Source organism: Erithacus rubecula (assembly GCF_903797595.1).
Source record: "Erithacus rubecula genome assembly, chromosome: 3".
NCBI lineage: Eukaryota > Metazoa > Chordata > Aves > Passeriformes > Muscicapidae > Erithacus > Erithacus rubecula.
Window position 1 is genome coordinate 35574153 of NC_136689.1, and position 24326 is coordinate 35598478.

At 34.3% G+C, this 24326-nt stretch overlaps 1 protein-coding gene across 1 annotated transcript in view; it reads left to right on the forward strand.

Moving 5' to 3' along the window:
• The window catches only part of KCNH8 (potassium voltage-gated channel subfamily H member 8), a gene marked incomplete at both ends in the record, with an annotated part of 170818 nt that overhangs the window by 84078 nt on the left and 62414 nt on the right, over positions 1-24326 (forward strand). The window contains 4 exons of the mRNA XM_079302228.1: positions 313-440; positions 2675-2915; positions 16662-16819; positions 22007-22214. Coding sequence (XP_079158354.1) covers positions 313-440; positions 2675-2915; positions 16662-16819; positions 22007-22214 — 735 coding nt within the window. The remainder of the gene's footprint in view (positions 1-312; positions 441-2674; positions 2916-16661; positions 16820-22006; positions 22215-24326) is intronic.

The window sequence follows — 24326 nt, forward strand, 5'->3', positions numbered from 1 at the left end:
ATCCTTCCCACTGGTCAGTAATCTCTACTTTCTGAAACAGTAGAGAGTACATTTATCTTATCTGTGAAATCATGTGTTGCAACTACTTGCTTCTGAGTTGTGTGGAGGCATTTGACAATTAAAACATTACAGTGGCTTTTATTTCCCTTCAGGAGAGGGGGGTTTTGTTTCTTTGCTGCAAAATATTAAGCAGAAGAAAAGGTGTGCATAATATTTACATTTTTACCAATGTCTGAAATGTCAGTAGTTCAGGTCCCAAAGGTTAAAGTGTTATTTCCTGATCTTTAATGAACTCTCACTTCTGTTCAGCAGAAAAATGGAGAGGAAGAGGAAGAGCAGGATCACACTTGGAGTCGGCACGCAGACGGAGCAGAGCTGTCCTTTATCATATCTCTGGACATCTACAAAGAAGAGAGAAGAACAAATTAAAAATTAATAATGTAGGTGAAATTCTTTTCTTCCCCTCCACCCTCCTCTCCCCCCCCCAAAAAAAGTACTCTTTGCACTATCTTAAAAAAACCCAAAAAATTAAAATGTTTTAAAAAGTCAGTGAGTACTTGAGAAATATCCTGGTCATAATTTTATAGTAACAAGGATTATAATGCTTCTCACTGAAGTGTATTTCTGCCTACTGTGGTGTTTGTTACCATATAGCAAGGTAGTGCATTTAATTATACTGTGAACAGACATTAAATGCCATGAAAGCCTCATTATAAAATTTCTCAGAACTTAGATTCCACAGCTTTTCAGGTTTTAAGTTCCAATTTACCTTGTCATCTCAATTATTTTATCTCAATTATAAAAAAAAAAAAAAAAGAAGAAGAGACTTAAGGTTTTACTCTAGCTGAAACTCTTAATGTTATTAAGTTTCAAAAGGCCACACTTCATTTAGGCAAGTTTTCATGTGAGTTTCTCCAACTTTATGCTGTGATATTTATCTTTTCATTTCCTAATTGAAGTAGTAATGGTAATGTTTCTTTCTTCAAATTAATTCTCTATTCCCCCAGTAACTATAACTAATGAGTAAGTTCACAAACCATGCTGTGAATGTTGCTAACACTAAATCAAACCATAGACAAACCAACAATACAGCAACAGAATGACTTCTAGAGAAATGTTAATGAGAAAAAATAACTCTCTGTTTCCTGCATTACAAATTAAAAGTAAAAAAAACTTGGTATAAATTAATGATGTTCAAATGCACAACTGGTATGTATGTCATGGGCCATACAGCCACTTCCATTGAATTTAAATATTAAATGTTGAAAAAAGATTAAATGTTGGAAAAATTGCTATTTTTTTTAAAGTTACAATGTTTTACACATAATAATTTAAAAAAACCCTGCAAAATATGACCAGGTCTTCCAGCAATATTTTCATTGTATAGTGCTATAATAATTTTTTTTTAGGAATGTGACTTTTAAATAGTTTCTGATGACTTGCCTGTACTGTCAAAATGCTCGTGCAGATGCTATTTTACCATCTTAAAACATTTATACTGAGACTAAATTACTAGCTTTAGTACATGGATCTCTGGAGCTATGGCTTGCAAATAACATGAGGAATGGTTTCTTTTTCGTGATTAAAAATGGGCTGACTCTAAGAACAGTGAGAATTCAGCTGCTTAGATTCATGAATAAGAACCAAGAATACAGAAGGTGATGACATCAGGATTTCAAAGGAAACACAAAGAGAAAGGCTGTGACAGACAAAGCAAATGTAGTTAAGTCTATGGTTATGCAGGTTTTGTCTTTTTGATTTCATAGTGGATAACTTCAAGATCAGAAGTAATCTTAGTTTGCTGAATGCACAATATTGTTTTGGGAGGCTCTTTGTTGCTGGAACAGCATTAACCAAGAGCACAGTAACAGTGAGCAAGAATTTTGTTAGTAAATAATGCAAGGCAGGTCATGTACCACATGCTGCTTTTTGGGAGGGTAGGTGTTTTTTGTTAAAGCTATGAGAGGTGAAAGATAAGAATTTTGACAGCTTAACACTGAAATCTTGGTTGCATAAAACAGTGGTAAGACACAGTCTCAAGACAAAGCTTAGTCTAGTGACAAAGGTAGTCAGTTCTGAAGCCATATTATGATCAATTGTTTTATTTAGATCAGGAGTGCAATTTTAAGTACAATCAAAATGTTATGCCTACTAATTGTGCTTTTATTCATGTGAACTGGATTCCTGCAGGTGAAACTAAATGAGGAGAAAGAAACCTGAAAGAACCTCCTTACAGCTCTGTGTATGGGATGTTTTCTTCAATACCAGATACTTCTGTCTGCATATTCCTATTTACAGTACCATACAAAGCCCTCACCTATACATCCAGTAGAATAACATTGCTCTGCAGTGAGAATTATCTCAAGAGAGGAAGAAATAGTTTGTCAGAGGCAGTCTCCTCTTACTCCATTTAATCTGTAACTTATTAGTCTTCTTCCTGCCTCAGCATTCACAAAACTTATTCCATGAACAGAACCATCTTTATAAATAAATGTGAGGTTTAGGTTTGAAAAAAAAGTAGCATTTGTTCTTGTCTGAATATGGGTATGTCATATATTATTATGGTTTTTTTTACAAAAAAACATCAACCACCTAAGGGCTGCATTGCAAGAAATGTTTCTGTGTAGTCAAATTACTGTTTTGTCTAATTTAACATTTTTTCCCTCTTTTTCAGAATGTTTTCGTAGATAAACCAGCATTTCCAGAATACAAAGTTTCAGATGCAAAAAAATCCAAATTCATATTGCTGCATTTTAGCACTTTTAAAGCTGGCTGGGACTGGCTTATTTTACTGGCAACGTTTTATGTTGCTGTGACTGTACCTTACAATGTTTCCTTTATTGGCCATGATGAGCTGTCCACAGCCCGAAGCACAACAGTCAGTGACATTGCAGTGGAAATTCTCTTTATCATTGGTAAGATACATTGGGGGTTGCTTGGGATCTCTTTTCTGACATTTAGGATTTTGCAGAATGAATAATATTTTATAAAAGGAAATAATCATCCCTTTCATGAGTTTTAAGAAAATCAATTTTAGATGTATGGCTTGATATTTTGTTTGAACTTTAGATCACTTTTTTTTTTTTTTCTTAACTTTAAATTTGTTTGGGTAGTTCTGTTTTTACTGTAAAGGAAGTTTTGTTTTCAAAAAGTCCCATTGTTTCACCCTGCAGATGCCTAAAAACCTTCCCACTATAGGGATGTGCCCTGGAATTGCTGCTGTTTTGTTCACAATCTATGGTTTGTTTTTTGTTTTTTATTTCACACTTAGAAGAGTTATGGACCACAAGCCAAATAGGTATTTTTAAATTTCAATGTATGATTAAAACTCATGCTACAATAACACACATACAATTTCAATATGCTATACTGAAAACTGGGACAGAATTTGGGATGTTCAAGTTTGTCATCTGATCCATTCTCTAAACTTTTGAGATCCATTTATTTCTTATATTTTTAAGAATCAAAAAGGAGATAAGCCATCTAATAATGGCTTTTCTAATTTTTTGTAATATCTTTCTAAAATTTATTTATAAATATTGGAAAGTATCCCTGAATAAACAGATTTTTCCCAAAGATTTTACTGTTATAGTACCACTCAGTGCTATCACACTGATAAACCAGCTCAGATCTCTTGCTACTTGCAGGTGGAGAAACTATTATTTTTAAGAAGTATGTCAAGTTGGGTGTGTCTTTCTTGAACATGAAAAGGGTTTGGATGGGTTCTGAGAAAGAAAGAGAACAAAAAACCCAATAAAATAATTTTCAGGTTTGAAATTTTTTTCCACTTTAATCTTCCCTATTTTTTCATGAAAAAATATAGCTAGTTCAAACATTAAAAGCAACATTACAACCTCCTCTAGAACTAAAGAAAATTTAAACACCATAAACACTAAGCAATCACTCAGAAGATCTTCTTATAAAATTTTTTAAAATTTCTCCATCAGTTTTATTGTAGACAGTAAGAATGGTAGGTGGTATGGCTGATAGAAGAATCAGATGTTATGATGAATAAATATTTTTTCCTCCTTTGGTCATTGTTTTGTCATTAGAGTTAAGGTCTAAATTTCCATTTTATGCTCACTATTAGATCTTGGTGGACTCTTTCATGTTAATGCAAACAATTAACATCCCAAGATTCTCAGGCACTGTGGTAAGAAACTTGCATTCTGTAATGCAAATCATCAAGGATCTTCCTATGTCTTGTGTAAAAAGAGTGAGGTTATGACTCTAGTCAGTCATAAGTTAATGTTACATTATTAATACTAAAGCAAATAATCCCACTTGATGTACCTGGGTGACCTTATAAAAAAAGTAGACTCAAGGTTATAATATTTTGATAATGGTACAAATAACTGGTTTGTGTTGTAAATGTGTTTATTTGAATGCAAGCACAAGAGAGTATAATCTGTATTTAACTGATTTAGTGCTATAGTATTCATTCAAAACAAGACAGATGGTGAACTGCTCAGTGTAACTTTTCTGGTTGTATATTTTGCTGGAAATATGGAGTCTACAAAGACATAGCTCTGATTAATAGAATAGCTGAATAAGAAAAATAAATAAGATTTTCTGTAAATTTAACTTCATATTTTCCAGTTAGATTTTTAGGTCTGTAGTCCAGGAAATCAAACTATGGCTGTAACTAAATGCATTCAAAGAAATGTGCATGGAGCACTAGAAGAGACTTTGACTAATCATGTTACTGGTAACCAAAACACTGCACTGTAGAATACCAATATACCTCCCCCAGAGTTTGAATAATGGTTCAATTTTCCCCAGAATAATTTTTTTTCTAGAGTTATCTGATTTAAATCTCCATCTCTGAGGAAAGGTTTATGGAGTATTTTCAGGACATTGTCATACTGCATTTAAATCCCTGCAGTGAATTTTAAGAAAATAGTGTGTTTATGATCATCTCTCCATGATCCCTTGTCTGTTAAAATGTTGAATTAATATGTCTCAGAACGTGTATAACTATATTGAAAGTAGTAAGACTGACAGCATACTTAAATTTAAGCATAAGTTTCTGGGCATTTGTTACACTGTGGCTCTGACAAGCACATCTTTGATGGATGATCTATGTACTCCGAAAAAAGTCAATGAGAAGTGTTGAGAAAAAAATCTGTCTGTTATAAGATCTTCAGTTGTATTACAGCTTCTTAGGCACGGACTGAGCTATCACAAAAGTAGTCATGGATTGGAGGAGTATCTACTTTGATTTTATTTATATTTCTGAGAACACGGAGTAATACTCCTTTTATTAACACAGTTTGCATAAGCACTCAATTGGACTTGAGAAGGTCTTTTGTTTTTAGCGGTGTTATCCAAGGCTGACTATATTCTCAGACATATGGTGTGACTCTTAGGGATGGTTCTGTGGATGGCCAGGAACTGCACCTGATGGTCCTTGCAGATCCCTTCCACTCAGTTTATTCTGTGATTCTGTGGTGCATGCCAACCTGTGTATAAGCATGATAATAAAAATAGATATGGAAGTGTTCTTCTGACTTTGGGTGCTTACAAGTTAGAGCGCTGATATGAATTAAATTATTTATGAGGAAAGCATCTAGCTAGAGGTTTAACTGCTTTAGCCTCTAAAGTTCTCTAAAACACAGACAGGATACTAAAAAAAAAATCACAGCCCACTTTGTGACATCTTCAGGGAAGAAGATGAAGGGAGAACATAATTAGGTCTTCTCATATGAAACTTAATTTTTCACTTGATGTTTCCTGTGATAACTTGTGTGATGTTTTATTTGAGTGTACTTCCATTATCTGTTTCCCTTTGTTATGTGTGCAAATCTCTGACATCCCCCCGTAAATAAATCTTTTCCTCCCTCTAACAAAAAATAGAGTAGAATTAATTTAGTTTTAGAATTTTTTGATTGTCTTATGTATTGAAAACCCATAAAGAGGTGCAGATAAAAGCTTGTTAGACTTAATGTATTTTTAAAAATTCATTAAAAATATCCTAAGTATTTTATCTGGTGAGGGCTACTATTTGCTTTATTGCACTATTTGCTTCAAAGTTTATTTGCATAGGCAGTAGCTGGGTCCTTCATTTCTGGATAGGTATGTCTGGGAGCCTGAATATCAGTACTTCTAAGAAGCATAAGGGATCTTGATTGCTTTAAGTTTTCTGTCTTCTGGAGGAAAAAAGGCAGGAGAGCCTCTTACCAAGTTCACTCAATTTAATTAGTAATAACTTTCCAAATGCATAACTTTTACTCTTCCATAACTATCCCCTTCTGCAACAGTTTTATTCCAGTTTTCAGATATTGCCTTTCTTTATCTGTTTTGGGGTTTGTTTTGTTGTGTTGTGTTTTGTTTTGTTTTTTTAATTTATTGAACATCTTGATTGAAGAAAGCACTAATATCTGAAAAATTATCATTACTTTATTGACAACTCACAAAATTATTTGAATAGGAGGCCTTCAACAGGAGTTGAGATCAATGCAATGGTTTAGTGAAAAAATACACAGGCTTTCTGGGAAATGGCAATGCATTATTTGCTGAATAAGATCAAAAGGATCTGAGTATCTTGTGTCTAAGGTGGCCAGGAGCAACTATAGAGAGGAGAGCTCAATTTTCTCTCTGTGGATCATCTAGTTTTTAGTGAAAGACAAACACTGGGTACTTATTATGACCATAAAATTATGCTTTTGATAAACAGAATGTACAGTTATTTTAAGTGACTTCCTGCAGTATACTATTTTGCTACCTGTTGGGAAAAAAACCATACCCATCCCTTCCTCCATTCTCCACACAGACATTGGCATTTGAAGACTTGATCTATGGCTTACACTTTCAAGAGAGAAAACTGATCTTGATTTACATTAAAATTCCCTTTCTTTGTATGCATATTTCTCTCTCTATTGTTAAATAATATTTAACAATAATAATCACAGTTTTATCAGTGATTTTTGTTTTGTAAAGCAGAATGTTTAAAAGCACTTAAGTTCTGATATGTGTGGCATGACACTGTAGACTAAGAGGACTTGTGTGGCCCTTAGTATCTATCATAAATGTAAATTACTCAAAATCTTTAAAAAACTGTTTTAAATCATATGAATTTCTTGAGTCTCACACATTTAATATGTAGATACTTAAAACTGTGGTATAAACCTTTTAGAAATTAATGTAATCATTCATGACTTAGTCATTCAAGTGTACATATTATTGTACTGAAAATGATATATGTTGAATGAAATTTGTTGGAATAAGATTAGGAAATATTAAATGCTATAAATTTTATTAGATTGCTTCAAAATGAAAGGCTTGTTTTCTTTCTTCTTTCATCTTCTTTTTCATTATTATAATGATTATCATTTCCTATCTTTGCAAGTGCACAGAAGGTCATTTAAAATAATTTCTCTGTCTGGGAGACCACACAAGTAAGAAAACATCCACATTTTGAGAAATGACAGTATTTTGAATTTTGAAGGTGGTTTCAGGCTGTAATAATCTAAAATTCATGAAAGAACCAAGAGAGTGGTTTGAAATTATATGAACCCAGCATGTAAACAGATAGACTCACATTGTTGATGCACCTAATATTTGAAGGAAAAGATCAAAAGAAAATGTTCATGGTCTATGGATCATGTAAAGTGCAAAATATAGACCACAGTAATGTTGACAATTTTTCCAATAACCTTCCTTGCATACTTGTAAGGAGAAGACATGCTTGTCTGCACTCAAGATGCTGTTTCCAAGCACAAAATTATCAGCCTTGACCTAAGGGAGAAAAGTGTAAGCCACAAGTGATTATTTCATGGAAGTATTTCTCTATCTTCAAGTAGATGCAGATTAGTGTCATGGTAATGGAGACACCCTGAAAATTTTACTTATATTGCCTCTACTAATTCCTCTTCATTAGAGCTAAAATCAAAAGTTGTATTTTTCATTTACTATCCTATAATACAATGGTAATACAATGTTGTATTTTTCAGTAAGATTAAGGTCTTTTAATTAACAATCTAGGTAATTTCCAAGGAAATTATTTGATGTTCAATAGTTTACCACACTTCTTTTGAATTAGCATGTGGTCTTTTTCCCTTTTATTGTATGATTTATGGCTATTGTCTATGTGAATTGCTGTCAAACCTCATGGGGTGAGTTCTGAGAAGAATATTTCAGGTTTTCCCTCGGAACTGTCAGGAATTGGAAGTGAATGAAGCAGTTATGCCACTGCCCAATGAATATTTTACTGATTTGATCTTTGCTTTGTTTTCTGCGACATTTGTGTGAAGTAAAATCTGTTCATGAAGTACCCAACAACCATGGCTTCACACAAGTTGAATTTAGTGAAAAGTTACATCACATGATTGATGTTTCTCCCCTCTTTGGAATGACTTTTTTTCTGTTATACTTCTGCAGGTTCTATTTAGAAAATTGCCCATGTAGAAACTTTCACATTTCTGCAGTCACACATACTAGCTTCTTTTCAAAGCGGACCTAACAGCTCATTTTTCAAAAATATTTCAAATTCTTTGCTTTCCTTTCAAGACCAAAACCTGTAGCTTCCTTTGTAGAAAAGTCAATAAAACATATTTTAGCTATTCAATATGTTGGTTGAGTTGGTTTCCAAAAGATACAGAACAAAAAGTCTTTCCAGTTTAGTATGCTATTATAATGGTCATGATATGTGATGCTTTTCTGGTGTGTTAGCTGCTATGGGACTGATTAGCTAATCACAGTTTAACACCTTCAGAGTCAAAGAATGCAACTAAAAAGGGCAAACTTCAAAGGCTCAAAATCAAAGAAGCAGGCAAAAGAAGCATTCCCTCTGTCTTGACATTGGTGATTCACATCTACACTCATAAGATGCCTTCAGATTGTTTTATTTTTTTATACTAATGAATAACTTGCCCCATAAGAACAGTATTTCCACTTGGATGTAGTTTTGATATCACATTACTTTCCATTGTAAGAACAAATAGTGAGGAAGAACAAATCAGACTGTCAGTTACAGATGGATTTTGGGAGTCAGATCTGCTATGATCCATCATGCCCAAAAATGGAATTTCTTCCATTAAAATCACTGAAAATGTTGATTATTTGACAAACTTGAATGAATCAAAGCATCATAGCACTGCCTTAGGACAGGGACCGTGCCATTCCTCATGTATGGTGCAGTGATAAGCAACTTGGTCAAATGGTAAATAACTCCTCTCACTGGAGAAGTTTGACTGGTAAAACAGCTCAGTGTATTCAACTGTGACTTTAACAGCAAAAAGACTGAGTTATAGTTACTCCATGCTAGCAGAAATCTCTTATTCAGATGTCCATCATGTTACATAGTATCATGTGAATTGTGGTAAAGATTTTAAGAATTTGTAGCTCATAACCAGGTTCCTGTTGTTCATCTGAATTCTAGTCATCCAGCTAAACCACAAGATTTCTAAAAAAGAGCTTGTTTCAAAGGTGGAGTAATGTGACTCTAAAATGTGTTTTCCAGACTCTGTGACTGCTCACACAAACTAAATGGGGTTGTTGGCACAATATTCTGAAGTGTTAGTGACCAGGAGAAATTTATATTTGGGGTTGCACTCAAAGGAAAATAGAAGAGAGAAGTATACTTGATAGCCATATTTTACATTTTTAAATGTACAGTTGCTTAAGGGCTAATTCTAATCTTTTTCCATAGTTATATTTAATGATAATGCTCCTCAATGAGATTTTCTTTTTCTGTTTAAGCACTGGAAGAGAACAAATTTTTCTACTTAACAGAATACCATCCTAGTAGTACAATGATGGATCTTCATATTCCATTCTAGATATCAAGTCCATTAGGATCTAGACATCATATCTTTGGATACTTAATTTCTTTCAGTTTTAGCAGTTCATCATTTGGGCCAACTTCTTTCTTCTCACTGTTACACCTGAGACTTCAGTTATATGTAGTTTGTATGATATTTCAGTTTTCTAAGATTCTGACAAGAACTAGAAATTGTTACCACCTAGCTGAATCTTAAATAAAAGATGTCATTTTTAACACATGTATTAAAGAAACTGCATTTTGATAAAACATTTTCCTGAAGGACATCAACTCTTCTTCAAAGACTTTAAAGAATCCACAGCTCTACTTACTTATGGCTTGTAAACTACATATTTCTGTTTTGGAGGTATCTTTCATCAACCTGAAGAAATGACATCTCATTTAGAGTTTGTTTTTTAAAATGTTGCTATTTCCTGACTCATTTTGGGCACACTGGATTGTAATTTAGCATGTCATATGACACAACCTTATTTTACTGCTTCAGTCCAAAAGTAGATAAAAAGTATGTATTGAACACATCCGGATTTTCTACGAGATTATTATTAGCACTATTTACTACAAAGGAACTCAAGTTCCTAATAGTGTATCTTTCCTAAAACTGTAATTTTCCTTCACCTTGGACACCAGTGATTTCTTTCTCAAACAGGTCTAGGTTTTCATTACTATTTTCTCTAGTTTGCATTGGTTGTTACTTCAAATCTGTTCACCATTTGATATAACTTTGTAAAATAGAAGAAAAAATACTCTTCCTCCAGCAGCTGCAATAGGCATCTATTGAGTCATAATTTTGATTATATTATTTATTTAGTATGCATTTTATTATATTTTATATATTTATTACATAAAATTCCTACATTTTAGTAGAGAGTTTAATGATACTTAACCTCTGCTGTGCTTTTTTTTCTTGTAAATTTTATTTGATTTCATAATGGCTCAAGTTCTTATGCAATGAAATGAGCATTTCTTGCTTTTCCTACATAAACCCAATTCCTTCTCCCTCACCTGATCATATCAGCCTCTGGAAGAAAGTCATCAAGCTAATTGTGATTTTAAATGTCTGGAAGGAAGATGCTGAACTGAAAAATCACACTTCCATTTAAATAAATTGTTCCTAGGCAATTTGCTAGGAACATCTATGTTTATCTCAGCAGCAGAATAGAAAAAATAAGAGTTTATATAGGGACAGATACATTGTTCTTCAAACAATATGGCACTTATATTTTCTGAAAACTTTCCTAAAACCTCTCTGGCCAGATTCTAATATCATCATTCTTGTTATCATTAAATAAAATTTGCTAAAACAATCAGATAGATAAAAGAGCCTGGACTTAGGGGAAAGTATTTCTAGCTAAGGACAACCAATGTATAATCACATAAAGTGAAAAAAATACAAGAATTTAGAGATGAGTCAGTCACCATCTAGAAGAGGGAGATAATGTAGAAAACTGTCTTCTGTGAAAGTCAATGGTATTAACATACCTAAATCACCTAGTTCTTAAGCACAGGTCTGAATGACTGCAGTCTAATAAAACATCACTGTTTATATGTATGCCACTTGCTCTAAAGGCACAGGGTTTTTCAATTTCATTTAGCTCCCAGTGAAAGACAATTAAACTGAGATATATTAAATTCCATTTTCTGAAGTTTAAGACTTTGTCATGGGCAGCTATTGAATCAACTGACTAATCCTGAATTGTCATTCTGCTATAACTTGATCATATGTTTAATCCCAGCAGGATTTATTTTTTAAACAATCAAGCCTAAAGAGAGAAAACCATGTTACAGGGAAATCAGCTGCTTCAGGTAAAATAATCCTATTTATGGGCAAAATGGCTCAGCTGGCCTCTAGATATCTATTCTTTTAACAGGGATTAGTAATTGAGACTATACAAAAAACATATTGTGCTTTTAAAATTTTACAAGGGGTATTATATTGGAAAACATCTTGATTAATAGGTTAGCTTGATGACTATCAGTTTGTGGCTTTTGTTCCTTTTATATCATTTACGAGACCAATCTGCATTATGCACTAAGTAACCTCCATTTTTTCAACCTTTTTTTTTCCCTTTGTTGAATTGGTGATTTCATGCCATACACTGTGGGAATGTGTCTGTGTGGGAATGTGTTGCATAACAGAAATCTAGAAAGAGGCAATGGGTCAAGGATGTAGAATGTCATACAGAGCTTTAATCCAAGGGAGATCACCAGTTTCAAAACCTTATGAACTTAGATGTCCCAGCTCTTTTATGCCCAACTATGAAATAAGTTGCCTCTTCTTAAGAAGCAAGCATTGCTAGGGTATAGATTTCACACTGGAAGCTTGTGAAATAGAAAATAGTCACCAATAGATGAGTAAAAACCATTAGAACACTTAAATAAGGAAAGTAATTGTTTAGAGCCATCCAGTTGTATCATGCATTTGGCTAGAGGTGTTTGGAGTGAAAATATCACAGACCCGTGTAGCCATGATAATTACAAACTTGGAAGACATTTGGGTAATAATGGTCCCAGTGTTCTGGTGTTTACTCCTGTGAATACTGTGTAAGAGTTTAATGGGAGCAAAATATATAAATAAATCAGGAACTGCAACTGTATATAGATAACAATTTTAAATTCATTTCATGGCTGAAAATACTAGGGTTTGTTTTTATAAAAAAATATAATCTTTCTGTGTATCTTTGCGTGAGTTTTAGGGATATCACATTTCTTACATTTTTTTTAAAGGGGTGTGTAGGCATATCTTACAAGCAGTGGAAATAACAGACTGAGAGAATCCAGTTAGATGGAGCTAATTATCCATGGGATCCAGCCAGAGGAAAAATCATGGTTTCACAAGTTCAGTGTTTATTATCTCTGCATGCACCTTAAGGGCTTAGTGACTAAAGGGGCTTCTGGTCTGTGTTGTGTTGGGTTGGTAGGGAAAGGTGATTAGTCTGCAGGGTAGAGAGAAGGGGGATTCAGAGGAACAGGACTAAAAAGAGAAAGTGATTGCATCAGCAGGGAACTGTAATCAGAGAGTGTGCGGAGAAGAAGCCCATTTTCCTACACAGTGTGCAAGGGTGATGTGATTCCTAGTTCCAAGCCTTTTGAAATTGGAGATCTTGGGTTCATCCCAGTTGGGTGCTCTCAGGTCAAGTTTACTTTTGTGTTCAACAGAAAAAAGAAATAACTCACTGCTTGGAAGACTGATGCTCTTTGCTCAAAGTTCAGACACAGCAGTGTGTACAGAAATGAGTGGGGAAGGAGGAGATCATGACTGGCTTAAAACACATTGGTGTTTCTCAGCACAACTGTGACTGTGTTAAACACAGTGTAAGTCTTGTGAAAAAAGCCATGTAGTTAAACATTATTTAAGGACTTTTCTTAAAGTCAATAAGAAAGTCTAGACTTTATATTGAGCTTTAATTTGCTTGAATCCTGACCTTTTTCTCTCTAATTTGAACTGAAATTTAATTATGTAACAAAATAAGAACCCAAATTGTTCCCAATGAAGACAAAAATAAAGATGTTTTATTCTTTTTTCTCTCTCTACATCAAGAAAAATATAGTATTTTAGATTTGTGATAAATATAGCATTTTAGATTTGTGTGTGCTGTGCTTCCAGACAGCTGTAATGAGTTAAGCAATTTGATATGTTTTGCTGTTCCTCCTGCTTTAGTTTTGTGTAACTTTGTAATGACATTTCTCATGTCAGAGACATTTAAATGCTCTATTCTGATTTGCTGAGCACATGATGTGTGGCTCACAAGACCAGTTTAAGTGACGCTTTCTTATCTCACATTAAAATAATTTGCTATAAAGTAAATTCAGATTTTTTTTCCTTTAGTAATAATCTTTTTTCTTAGTGTTTGGGTTTTGTGTAATGAGAGATGTTAAAGGAGGAAAGAGATTGCAGTCTTTGTCCCAGCCTGAAAGAAACATATCAAACAGAGCTTTAAACATGAAGTTTGCACAGGCTGAAGTTTTTGTTAGAGCATACTTAAAGATAGTATATTCAAATGTATCTCTTGTAGCAAAATTTTAACCCTGTTATTATCAAAATATATTGGCATCACTTCCTATAAGATTTAAGAATCAGCTCAGAGATTAACATCCCTCTTGCCTGGTTTACAGGTATAAACATAATCGTTGCGCTTCTTGTTGCAGGAAATTATTAAAACTCACCTCAGAGTATTTGGAGCAAACTCAGCACTAGAGAAAACCATTAGTTTTGAAGTTCTCAATTTATCTGGAATCAGATTTTATATTTTTGATGCTTCTGTTGAATTTCAGATTACTCTTTCAATTGCCATCGGTTCGTAGAAGCTGCTACACAATAAGATAAACAAACAATTACTAAAATATTAAATAGTGCCTTCATATTTTCAGAAGATATTATAAGTGATAAGAAAACATTTATTTTAAAAAGAGGAGAAAGTCTTTTAAAACAGAAGTTTTTAAAAAACTGTGTATATAATATATGATTCCTACAAACAGTAAAACCTGTCAGAACAAATAGTCCATTCCAAAATTGTGTTAAAGATCTTGTTGTGCTCTTAGAAGTTTTTTTACCTTAGGAGTTCTTTTTTGTTTTTTCCCTTACAGTTTTCTCAGTAAGTACTTAGTACAGCAGTAAAGCTGTAAATAAGATTGCCCAGATGAAGACACTGTTTGCACCCAAGTATAGCTCAGAAAGTTGTCAAGAAATGCAAGATGGATCACACTTACTTCCTGCCCTCTGGAGTTTTATCTAATAAGCTGCAAGTAGAAAGAAGCACTTAGCATTTCCGATTTTTTTTTTTTTTTTTTTATACAGCTATTATCTGGCTGTTGCCCTAAATTGCTTTGATAGGAAGGCAGAAAAGGATGCAGTGCAGAAAAGCCTCTAATCTCTTCAATCTTGAACAGTGAATTGCATATGCGCATTTGGTGTGCTGGATGTACTTACATTTTAAGCAAGATTTATCTCCTTTTCTGTTAAAGCCTTAGTTGTTTCAGAGATGTTAATGGCAATAAACAAGCAAATACTTCTTCTGACTTTGATAACTACACTTTAGAGTTTGTGAGATAAATGAAAAGTTTCAAAATACTAGTGATGTAAATATCTTTATCTTTCTTATCTCTATGAAACAAGTCTTCATGAAGATGTTCTGTATGTGACTGAACTGGAAATGTGACTAGTAACCAACTACAAAGCATCTGTGGAGTTAAACTCACCCTGTTGCTCATTATGAATCTTATTAAATTATGCTATATTCCCATCTTGACTGCATTATTGAAAATTTCATAGCATTTTTGTAGCTTTAAAAATGCAAGGTCAGCTGAGACCACTTCATGAGGTAATCTAAAATGATTATATTTCTCATTTTACTTATATGTTGTATTCAGCCTGAGGACCTTGTTGAAGGAAAACATTAGCTCTTAAACCACAAACCAGTTACAACCTGCAAGACCTGAGTCTGTGGAACCAGATACCCTCCAATATCCTTCTAGGTCACATTGCATTATGGTTTTGCACTAAATCCTAAAAAAAAAATTCAGGATCAACACTGTGCCAAAAAAACTGAGAAATTCCCTGAAGATTTCATTAATTTAGAAGACTTGATTCAGCTGAGTCAAAGGTCAAACTGTTGCAAATACCACCACAGGTTTATTACTAGCAAAGTACAGGTTAACCGGTACAGCAAGTGACCATAGCAAGCTAGCTAGCTTCAAGCTGCAGAAGACAACATAAAATTTTCTGCAAATGAAACCTGGGAAATTAATTTTTCAGACCCAGAACATTAGAACTTGAGATTTGATCAAAATTTATCCTAAAGGAATCTTTTCTAATACCCCAAATGATCCAACTTGATTTTCTCTGTGCGCTGTACCTCTCTCTTCTCTTTGTTCTCAGTGAGGGGGAAAAGATTGTTTCCTGTGTTCTTACATATTATGATTAGCAGACTTCAAGAAAAGGTCATACTTCATGCAGTCTTAGCATACCCTACCTAAAAGATTTCTAGGGAGAAATGCAAATCAATTTCTTTTTCCCCTAAAGCTATCTTGCAGTAAAACACCAGCATTAATGGTGGACTGCACTCTTTTCTGACACTGTAAAAGTTACACAAGTAGTTCTCACTAATGCTGGTAGAAACAGGGTGCATAGCTTGAGGACAGATTATAGTCTTTGTCTTGTAGGACATGAAAATAATTGAGACTCTGTTGTCAAGACCTGAGGTTTTTTTCAAGTGCTAATGTGTTTTGGCAAGACACGTCAGAAGTATATCTCATATTGAAAGACACGCATCCTGGAATGTTAGATGGGAACACACAAAATATATGAGTCACCAGGCAATTCATATCACTTTTGTGATCTCCACCATAGCTCAAAAAGCATTTTTGTTCAAGTGTGTTCAGCATTTTTCACTTGATAAAAAAATGGTTATCCTTGAGGATGACATTTGTCATCTGTGCTAAGTAGTTATAACTAAAAGAGCTTAAATTACATAATTTTTTAATAAAACAATACAATATTTTTTTATTTCAAAATAAATGTAAATAAATTGTATGGACAGAAATAATACCCTTATTTTTTAATTTAGAAAAATATCAATATTTTTACAGTTTAAAGATCAGTGTATACAGATGTTGTTTTCTAATTCAAACCCCCTTTTAAATCAATGAGTGATGAATGTTTTAGGTATTCAGTTTCCTCTTTGAAAGGAATAATGCTTTCATTGGTTTAACTTCTTGTATGTGCATCTCTTACCACTATGGTTTTTTTTGTTTCTGTATTAGGTTATTCATCTGGTATTTATGATGCAAAAGAAAATTAATTAGGGTTATGCTGAATTCCTGGTGTTGTACCCAGGAATTTAAAAAGCACTGTCTCTGATTCTGTTCATTCTTTGTCAAGCAGATATTATCTTAAATTTCCGAACAACATATGTCAGCAAGTCTGGCCAGGTGATATTTGAAGCAAGATCTATTTGTATCCACTATGTGACAACATGGTTTATCATTGACTTAATTGCTGCACTTCCTTTCGATCTTCTTTATGCTTTCAATGTCACTGTGGTAAGTACTAACCCATCTTCTTAACTGCTCTCTTTCTTCATGAAGGGTTTGTTGCTATGGGGTTTTTTTCCCAGATCTGGAGATTTAAACTGGATTAACTAAAATGCCTAGGTGTCTTTTACAGCTTTGTGGTGTATTTTCACCCTGGTGTACCAATGTTTTAATCAATTATTTTTGCTTTGTGAACAGTTGCATCTATGTTTGCTTTGTGTCTAACTACTCTGTTCAAATACAGTTTGCTATGTTTTTTGCTTTTTTATGGTGCATAAATTCAGTCCTCAATTTTTCAAGACTGATAAATTTTTGCTGTAGTAAAGTAAATAGTTGTTATGGTCACCATGTTTATTAAGCCAGGAATCCTCTTTCTCTTCTGGGAATTTTCATGAACAAATTACATCACAACTACTAATTTTTTATATGTTCTAACATGTATTGCTTACAATTGTCATTTACTTCGACTTTGGTTTAAACTCACTTTTGGTTTTTTTTTTTTTAGGAATGTAATGACAAAAAGCTTAATCTGCTTTGAAAATGTTTGCTCTAAAATTAGGCAATGTTGCAATCATGATGGGCTACATTTGCGTTGGATTATTTATGCTAAGACAAATATTTTTATTCTGCTAGCCTTATTGGATTTTGTAGAGTAAGGAGCTAGTAAGCAAAATTGAAATAAACAAACAAGCAAAAGATTTCCCCACCCCCACAAAAATGCAAACACTTTCTGCCCCTCTGAATCAGAACGTTCAGTTTTTGAAACCAATGTCAGCAGAGGTTTCTTAATTTTGTGGATTTTCAAAAGATGAGGGACTAAGGTTTTCAGCCATCCACTTCCTAATTCCAAGAATATTGATTTTTCATAAACAGATGCACTTAATCTCAATTTCATTAAAAGGGAGTTATAGACAAGTACAGAGATGATAGGATAAACACATAGCAGAAAAAAAAACCCCAGAAACATAGAAAAACAATGGTCAGGAAGGGTCCCATGTAAAGTATCATGTTTGATTTTAATCATTTAATTGCATTTCCTTCAGTGAACTACCTTTTCATGTCATTTATTACATAAAGAACCATCAATCTAATGCTAGTGAAGATGATTTTTAAACCTGATAGTTAATAGTTTTACACTGTTCACTGTTTCTTTATAAAAGGCGGGTAATCTATTTAAATACATTACTATCTCAGTTTATCCCTTAAAATCAAACCAGCCAGCATAATGCTGTTGGTTTTATTTCTATTAATATTTCTCATTAAATTAACCATTTTACTTTTCCTGTCAAAGAGAAAATTGAAAAACCTGAATACAACATTTTTTGCCTCCATTGGAAGAACTGATAAGCTTTCCATACTTAATTCTGGAAAGAAAAGTACTATGCAATGATTATTTTACAGTTAAAATGTCACATTGTTAAAAATGCTGCCATAGTATGATTAATACACATCTCCTGTCATAGTTCTAAACTTTTTCCCTTTTTTCCCTCTGTTTGATTCCTTGATGGGAACACAGTGCCTTACTATATCTCCTGTCGTGACAAGACTTGCCAACTGTTAATATAAACCTCAAGATAACATTGGCTTAACTGTTTCAAGAACGGGGGGAGGTGTTAATCACGACATTGTTTTCAGACTTCATGATTTAATGAGCCATTTCCTCATGTCTGTTCTCAGATTTTCACTTCATCGACTTTCAGATGTTGCCTCAACCGAACGGTGAGAAGGGGCATCAGGGAGCATCTCACTCCTTTTGCTGCTCAGGCCCTGGCACAAAGGCCAAACCTTTAGGGACGCTCTAAATTCCGCAAGCCATAAGTACAGTGCCATACATACCTACCTATGTATGTATGTATGGCACATATATGTCATACCCCAGCTGGAGACTGATGGAGACAGAGTGCATGTAAATGCTGTGGAGTCTTTTGTTATCTTTGTATTTATTTTGAAAGAAACAGAAGTTAAACCGTATGAGTTGGCTCTACTGCCTTTACACCTCACCAGGATTCTGCCCTACTGTTAAAATCAGGGACTCTTTGGAGATCTGAGACTGCAGGCACATTCCTGCCTATCCTCAGTACATGCTGAGACCCCAGCTCCTTCCCCCCTTGTGTTCATCTGTCATAAAGGATCCCTTAATTTGGGGAAATATGGTTTCAGATGTTGCCATGAGAACCAGGCCACTAATCATTGAATAGCTCCTTTTTGAGTAGCTATCAATGGTTGTAGAGCCAGAGTATAATTTTTTTGAGGAAAAGCAAACCTTGTGGATGAAAAATTATTAAAAATCTCTCCCACTACTGATTTCTTAAAATGCATCCCATTTCTTCATGAATTCATTTTTTTTGTAGGAGAGGATTCAAGCAAAGAATTTCATCACTGGCTTGTAGCAACATTATTTTTTGTCAGTACTTCTCGGGACTATGCTGATTGAGTTTGTGTTAGTCTCAGATAAAATTCTGTCCCTGTACTTTTGACAGAAAAAGGTTAACCCAGCTAGTCTAAAACTATTAACAAAACAGAAAATTTTGATGATTTTATATCTGTGGGCATGAGTGCTGAGTCCTTATTTTGTCTTCTTAAATTTGTGACATAGAAAAAGAAGCTGCCTGATGGCATTTTTGATCTTCAATGACATATTGGGCACAATACCAGAAGAAGGTTTGCCATGACTAATGAGAAAATTCAATGCAATAATACATGATTAATTACATCTGTGTTCAATTTTATGAAGAAATTATTTTCAAATGGGGCAGTTCTTAAGCCTTAAAATGAAGCTGGCTTCCACATTAAAAAGAATATTATGATATATGATTAACTGCCTTTATATCTGTAGCTTAACAAAAATGGTCAGAATTTAGGGAAGACTGATAACTGGCAGAGGACACATATAATTGTAACTGTCCTTTTTGCAATTTCTTATTTCCAGTAATTAGAAAGAAAGAAAGAAAGAAAGAAAGAAAGAAAGAAAGAAAGAAAGAAAGAAAGAAAGAAAGAAAGAAAGAAAGAAAGAAAGAAAGAAAGAAAGAAAGAAAGAAAGAAAGAAAGAAAGAAAGAAAGAAAGAAAGAAAGAAATTCACCAAAGCTCCAATGTGTAGGCCATAGCACATATGCAATGATTATATACAAATTAATTATACAAACGTTTGTATGTTGCTGCTACACCTTGAAGAGTCAGTTATGAATAGGACCCATTTATGTTATAAGTGCAATAGAACCATGTTTGGTTCAAACAAGCTGATGAAAGAGAAGAAAAAAGGACTGTGGGAAATGAATTATCACTGAAACAGAGAAAGTTTGTACAGTTTCATGGCAGTTAAATAACTATAAATAAAGTTATATGATTGTAGTAATATAAACATGGTAATTCAAATATTTTGCAGCCTTCTGCACTAGATCTGAAGATATTCTTAGGCTTAAGGCACAGACACAACTAATTCTCTGACATTGTAGATGGAGAATGGCATAAGATGAGGAATGAAATGCAAGAGATGACATTGTAAATGTTGGTGTGTTCAAATCTGTGTGTAAGATCTTATGTTAACAATGTATTTTGAAAAAATGTCATGTTTTTGTTGGTTTTCTTTTTCTCCTTACTATGTACATGAGAAAAGATGTAAAGGTTCTTGAGAAAAAAACCCATTAAATACTGGGCTGCAAATACAGCCCTTTGAAGAGGCTCGTGGGAAAATAACTTACACATTATCAAAACTGTAGTGACAAAAACATAATGCTGTAGATTTCTTATTTTCTTCTTTACAGGTTTCCCATATACCTAATTCCTGAGAGTGGAATATAATTGATGAGTTGTTAAGTCTGAACAAATGAAAAACACCATATGTTACAGAATATATCAGTCACTTCAGATCTAGCTGTTGGTGAATGCGCATATAAAATTTAGATGTCAGATTATTAGCTTTGGTTACAGAAAGATTGAGCTTCAGGATCTTCTGGAATAGCAAAAGCCAAAGGATATTGACTGAGCTGTGTTTTTAGACTTGCTTTTGAGAGAGGTCTTTACTGTGCTTTGGGAGTGCTGTGGCAAGTCACATCAAATTTCATGTTACATTTCCAGCTGACGCAGGTATCCTGTATCAACCAGGCCTTAATCCTGCTGTCTCATTAATGGAGGAAGAAAATAAAAGCTTAGCATTAATGAAAATTATTTTTAATGTATTTATATTTATATTTAATATATTTATATTTTATTTATATAATTATTATTATAGACAAATACATTAGAAGCATTCAGATTATAATCTGCATATTGTTTGCTAACTCTGCCCGACAGCTGAAGCACAGGCCAAGTGCATTCCCTGCAAAACTGTGCACAATCTGGTACAGAGATGTAGGTTGCAGGATGCTCTGGAAGGGCTGGTGTCATCCAGAAACTGCTTGCTCTACTCTGGAACTCCTCTAAGGCCAGAGCCATATACTTCATAAACTGATGTATACTTTGGGTGCTGATGATGCTTTTGCCACATTAACTTGAAAGGCAATAATATTTTAGTTAAGGAATTTAAGAAGCAGTATTAGAAGTTTTAGTTAAAGCTTTTTTGGACTATTACTTACTACAGAGCAGTAAAATATGCCCAGGTCTGTGAACACAGGGTTAAATCTCAAGAACAAATCTGAGTCTTTTCATTCTTCTGCAAAATATCTGCTTTTTGTTATTGCCTCTTCCATGCTGAGTTATAGGCTAGTTTCATCTCATCACAGTTAAATTAGGTCTGCTGTTAGCTGAAGCTGAAAATCATTGTGTGCTTGGAGATATCTATTTTGTGGTTTCATATTGCAATCAAATGATCTTTGGTCAGTCTGACAATTTTGTTTCTCTTCTAGAGCTGACTGGGAAGAATCCATTTTTCACAAACACAAATTTTTAAGCTAAATCCAAAAGAAGACTGTATAAAAACAAATACCACAAAAAATCTAGTGTTTCAAGTTTGTTTTGTTTATGTCAGCAATTATGTATTTACACATCAAAATTTCACACTTTTTTTTTTTTAAGCGTCTTCTTTGCTATTCTGTGCTGTCTTTAAGATTTAGTCTAGTTACCTATACCTCTGATTGAAGAGAGGGCAACATTTCATAGAGCTTTAGAATTTCCTCTCTTGAAACAAGAGAGCTGTGTGATAGAAGTAAGCTGCAAGCAGTTTAGGCTGTGACGGTGGTTTTCTGTCCCGGTTCTCCCAGGTTTCCCTGGTCCACCTGCTGAAAACAGTGCGGCTGCTGCGGCTGCTGCGGCTCCTGCAGAAGCTGGATCGCTACTCCCAGCACAGCACCATCGTCCTCACGCTCCTCATGTCCATGTTTGCCTTGGTCGCCCACTGGATGGCCTGCATCTGGTATGTCATAGGGAAAAGGGAGATGGAGCAGAACAACCCCCTTACTTGGGACATTGGTAAGTTCTTCCTTCCCACATGTATACACACACACACACACACACAAGTGTATATATCCATAAATGTGTGGAAAAATATAGAAGTGCATGTATAAGTCACTCAATATTTCAGCTTTTATTCTTATATCATTGTTTAGCGCTGTTTGTAGAGAAAAGGGAGACTGGCACTTTCTGAACTTCAAGTCAATCTGAAAATGAGGGTTAAAATCAAAATCAGTTGGAAAAAATAGGAAATATTTTTAGATTTTTAAGAGTGATTCAAAGTTTGGAAAATTCAAGATCTGTATAGGAAGTGGCTAGACAGACTGCATAGAAGAATAGATTGGACAACCCATCCTGGTATTACAAATTAGGAAAAGTCATCAACAAAAACATTGCCTCAAGTCTGATGTTTATTTCTTCCTATACATTGAAACAGATAGACCCTGAAATGTCATCAAGTTAAAAACTCCCTTTGGAATTATTGTTTAGAGGATCTGCAGGCTTTGACTTTTGCAGGACAGATGAGATGTTTATCAATGAAATGCTCAGTTTGGTCCATTCTTTAGTTTCTACCCCAGCTTTCATTCTGATCTGAGTCTTCCACATTACCTCTTCAGATTTTAAGTTTCTCATTTTCTGTAATGAAACAACTTTCATAAACAAAGTTTATCTAAAGGTGAGACAGTTTCCCAAGAGAAAAAATGTTTGGTGTGGGGGAAATAATCCAAACATATGTGACCAAAGGCTCAGTGATATGCATTCAAACTGCATATCTTATCTCCTTTAATTTCTTGGTTTTCTCTTATCCCCATTGTCACCGGTCTAAATATCACCTAATCATGATAAATCTGAAGGGAAAATTACAATCATATAAAATTGCTTGACCTCAGAGAAGTGAGGATGCCGGGTCAGGAAGAGAAAAAGAAGAAAGTCCAAGAAATATGTGTTTCTAGTTTTTCAATAGGTCATTTAAAGACTTGTGGAGTCTTCTTATTCTTCTAAGTTGATTGTTGATTTGTCTTTTCATTTGTAAACCAGGTCTGTGACCTGCTGCTGAACTCCTTATAGAGAGCAAACTCCTGGCAGAAAAGACTGCAGCTCTAGGGGAGAATATACAAAGAAAACCCACTGTGCAAAAATTGGTCAAATACCACTAACAGAGAAACAAATCCAGATAATAATAATAATGATAATAATGTCTCTCTGGTAGGAAGCAGCTCTGAAGGCACTTTGTCAGCTTATGTAGGCCACAAACAATAGCTGTTTTCAAAGCATTCATTGCAGTCCAAATGGTAAAGATGGGCTGCATCCTTGCTCCCTGGGTAGGGCTGATCCCCATGCTCCCTTTTCCCTGAGACAAGGCCACTTACAGAAAACTCCTCATATACCCTGGGGCTCTTGGCATTTATTACTATGAGCACATGAACCTTCACCCACCAGTTTTGTCCTTTCTTGGGCAGCAGCAGTGATAGCCAAATGTCCCAACAACTTCAGTAGAACCAATCCCAATTTAACTGGGATGGAGACATGTCCTAAAAGTCCCATTTATGTCTCAGTGAAGAGAGTTGTGTCTGGGTTATCACACCCTGATCATCTTCCAGTGCCTAGGCTGGAACTGTTCCTTAGCAGCCCCTCACCACTAATTACCTCAACGTGTGACAATCAAGGACATTCCCTGGACAGCTGTAGGCAGTGCAGTTCCACATCGGATGGGCCAAAGCACATAGGGATGTGTGCTCTCAGACTTTCACCTTCTACATGGAAAAAGAGCTTTTCTATTGGGCTCACAGACAGGCATTTTTTTCAGGGTTTTTCTTTCCTAAAGGTGTGAGTTTGCATTTTTGCCTGGAAGGCTGTTCCACCACCTTCGTGGATGGTCTCTAAAATATTTAGATGCTATAAATTTATAATAAAAATTATACTGCAATGACTCCTGTAATGCTCCTACAGATATTAGTTTTAGAACTAAGTTAAATAATTTATACCTTTGGGGATTTATTTGGATTTTTTGTTTGTTTGGGGTTTTAAGTGAAATGGTTTTAAAATGTTTAAGTTTTAAAATGCTAAAGTATTAGATGCTGGTCTTAAAAAAAAAAGCTCAGAAAATTCCAGATATCTGTCATGAAGCTG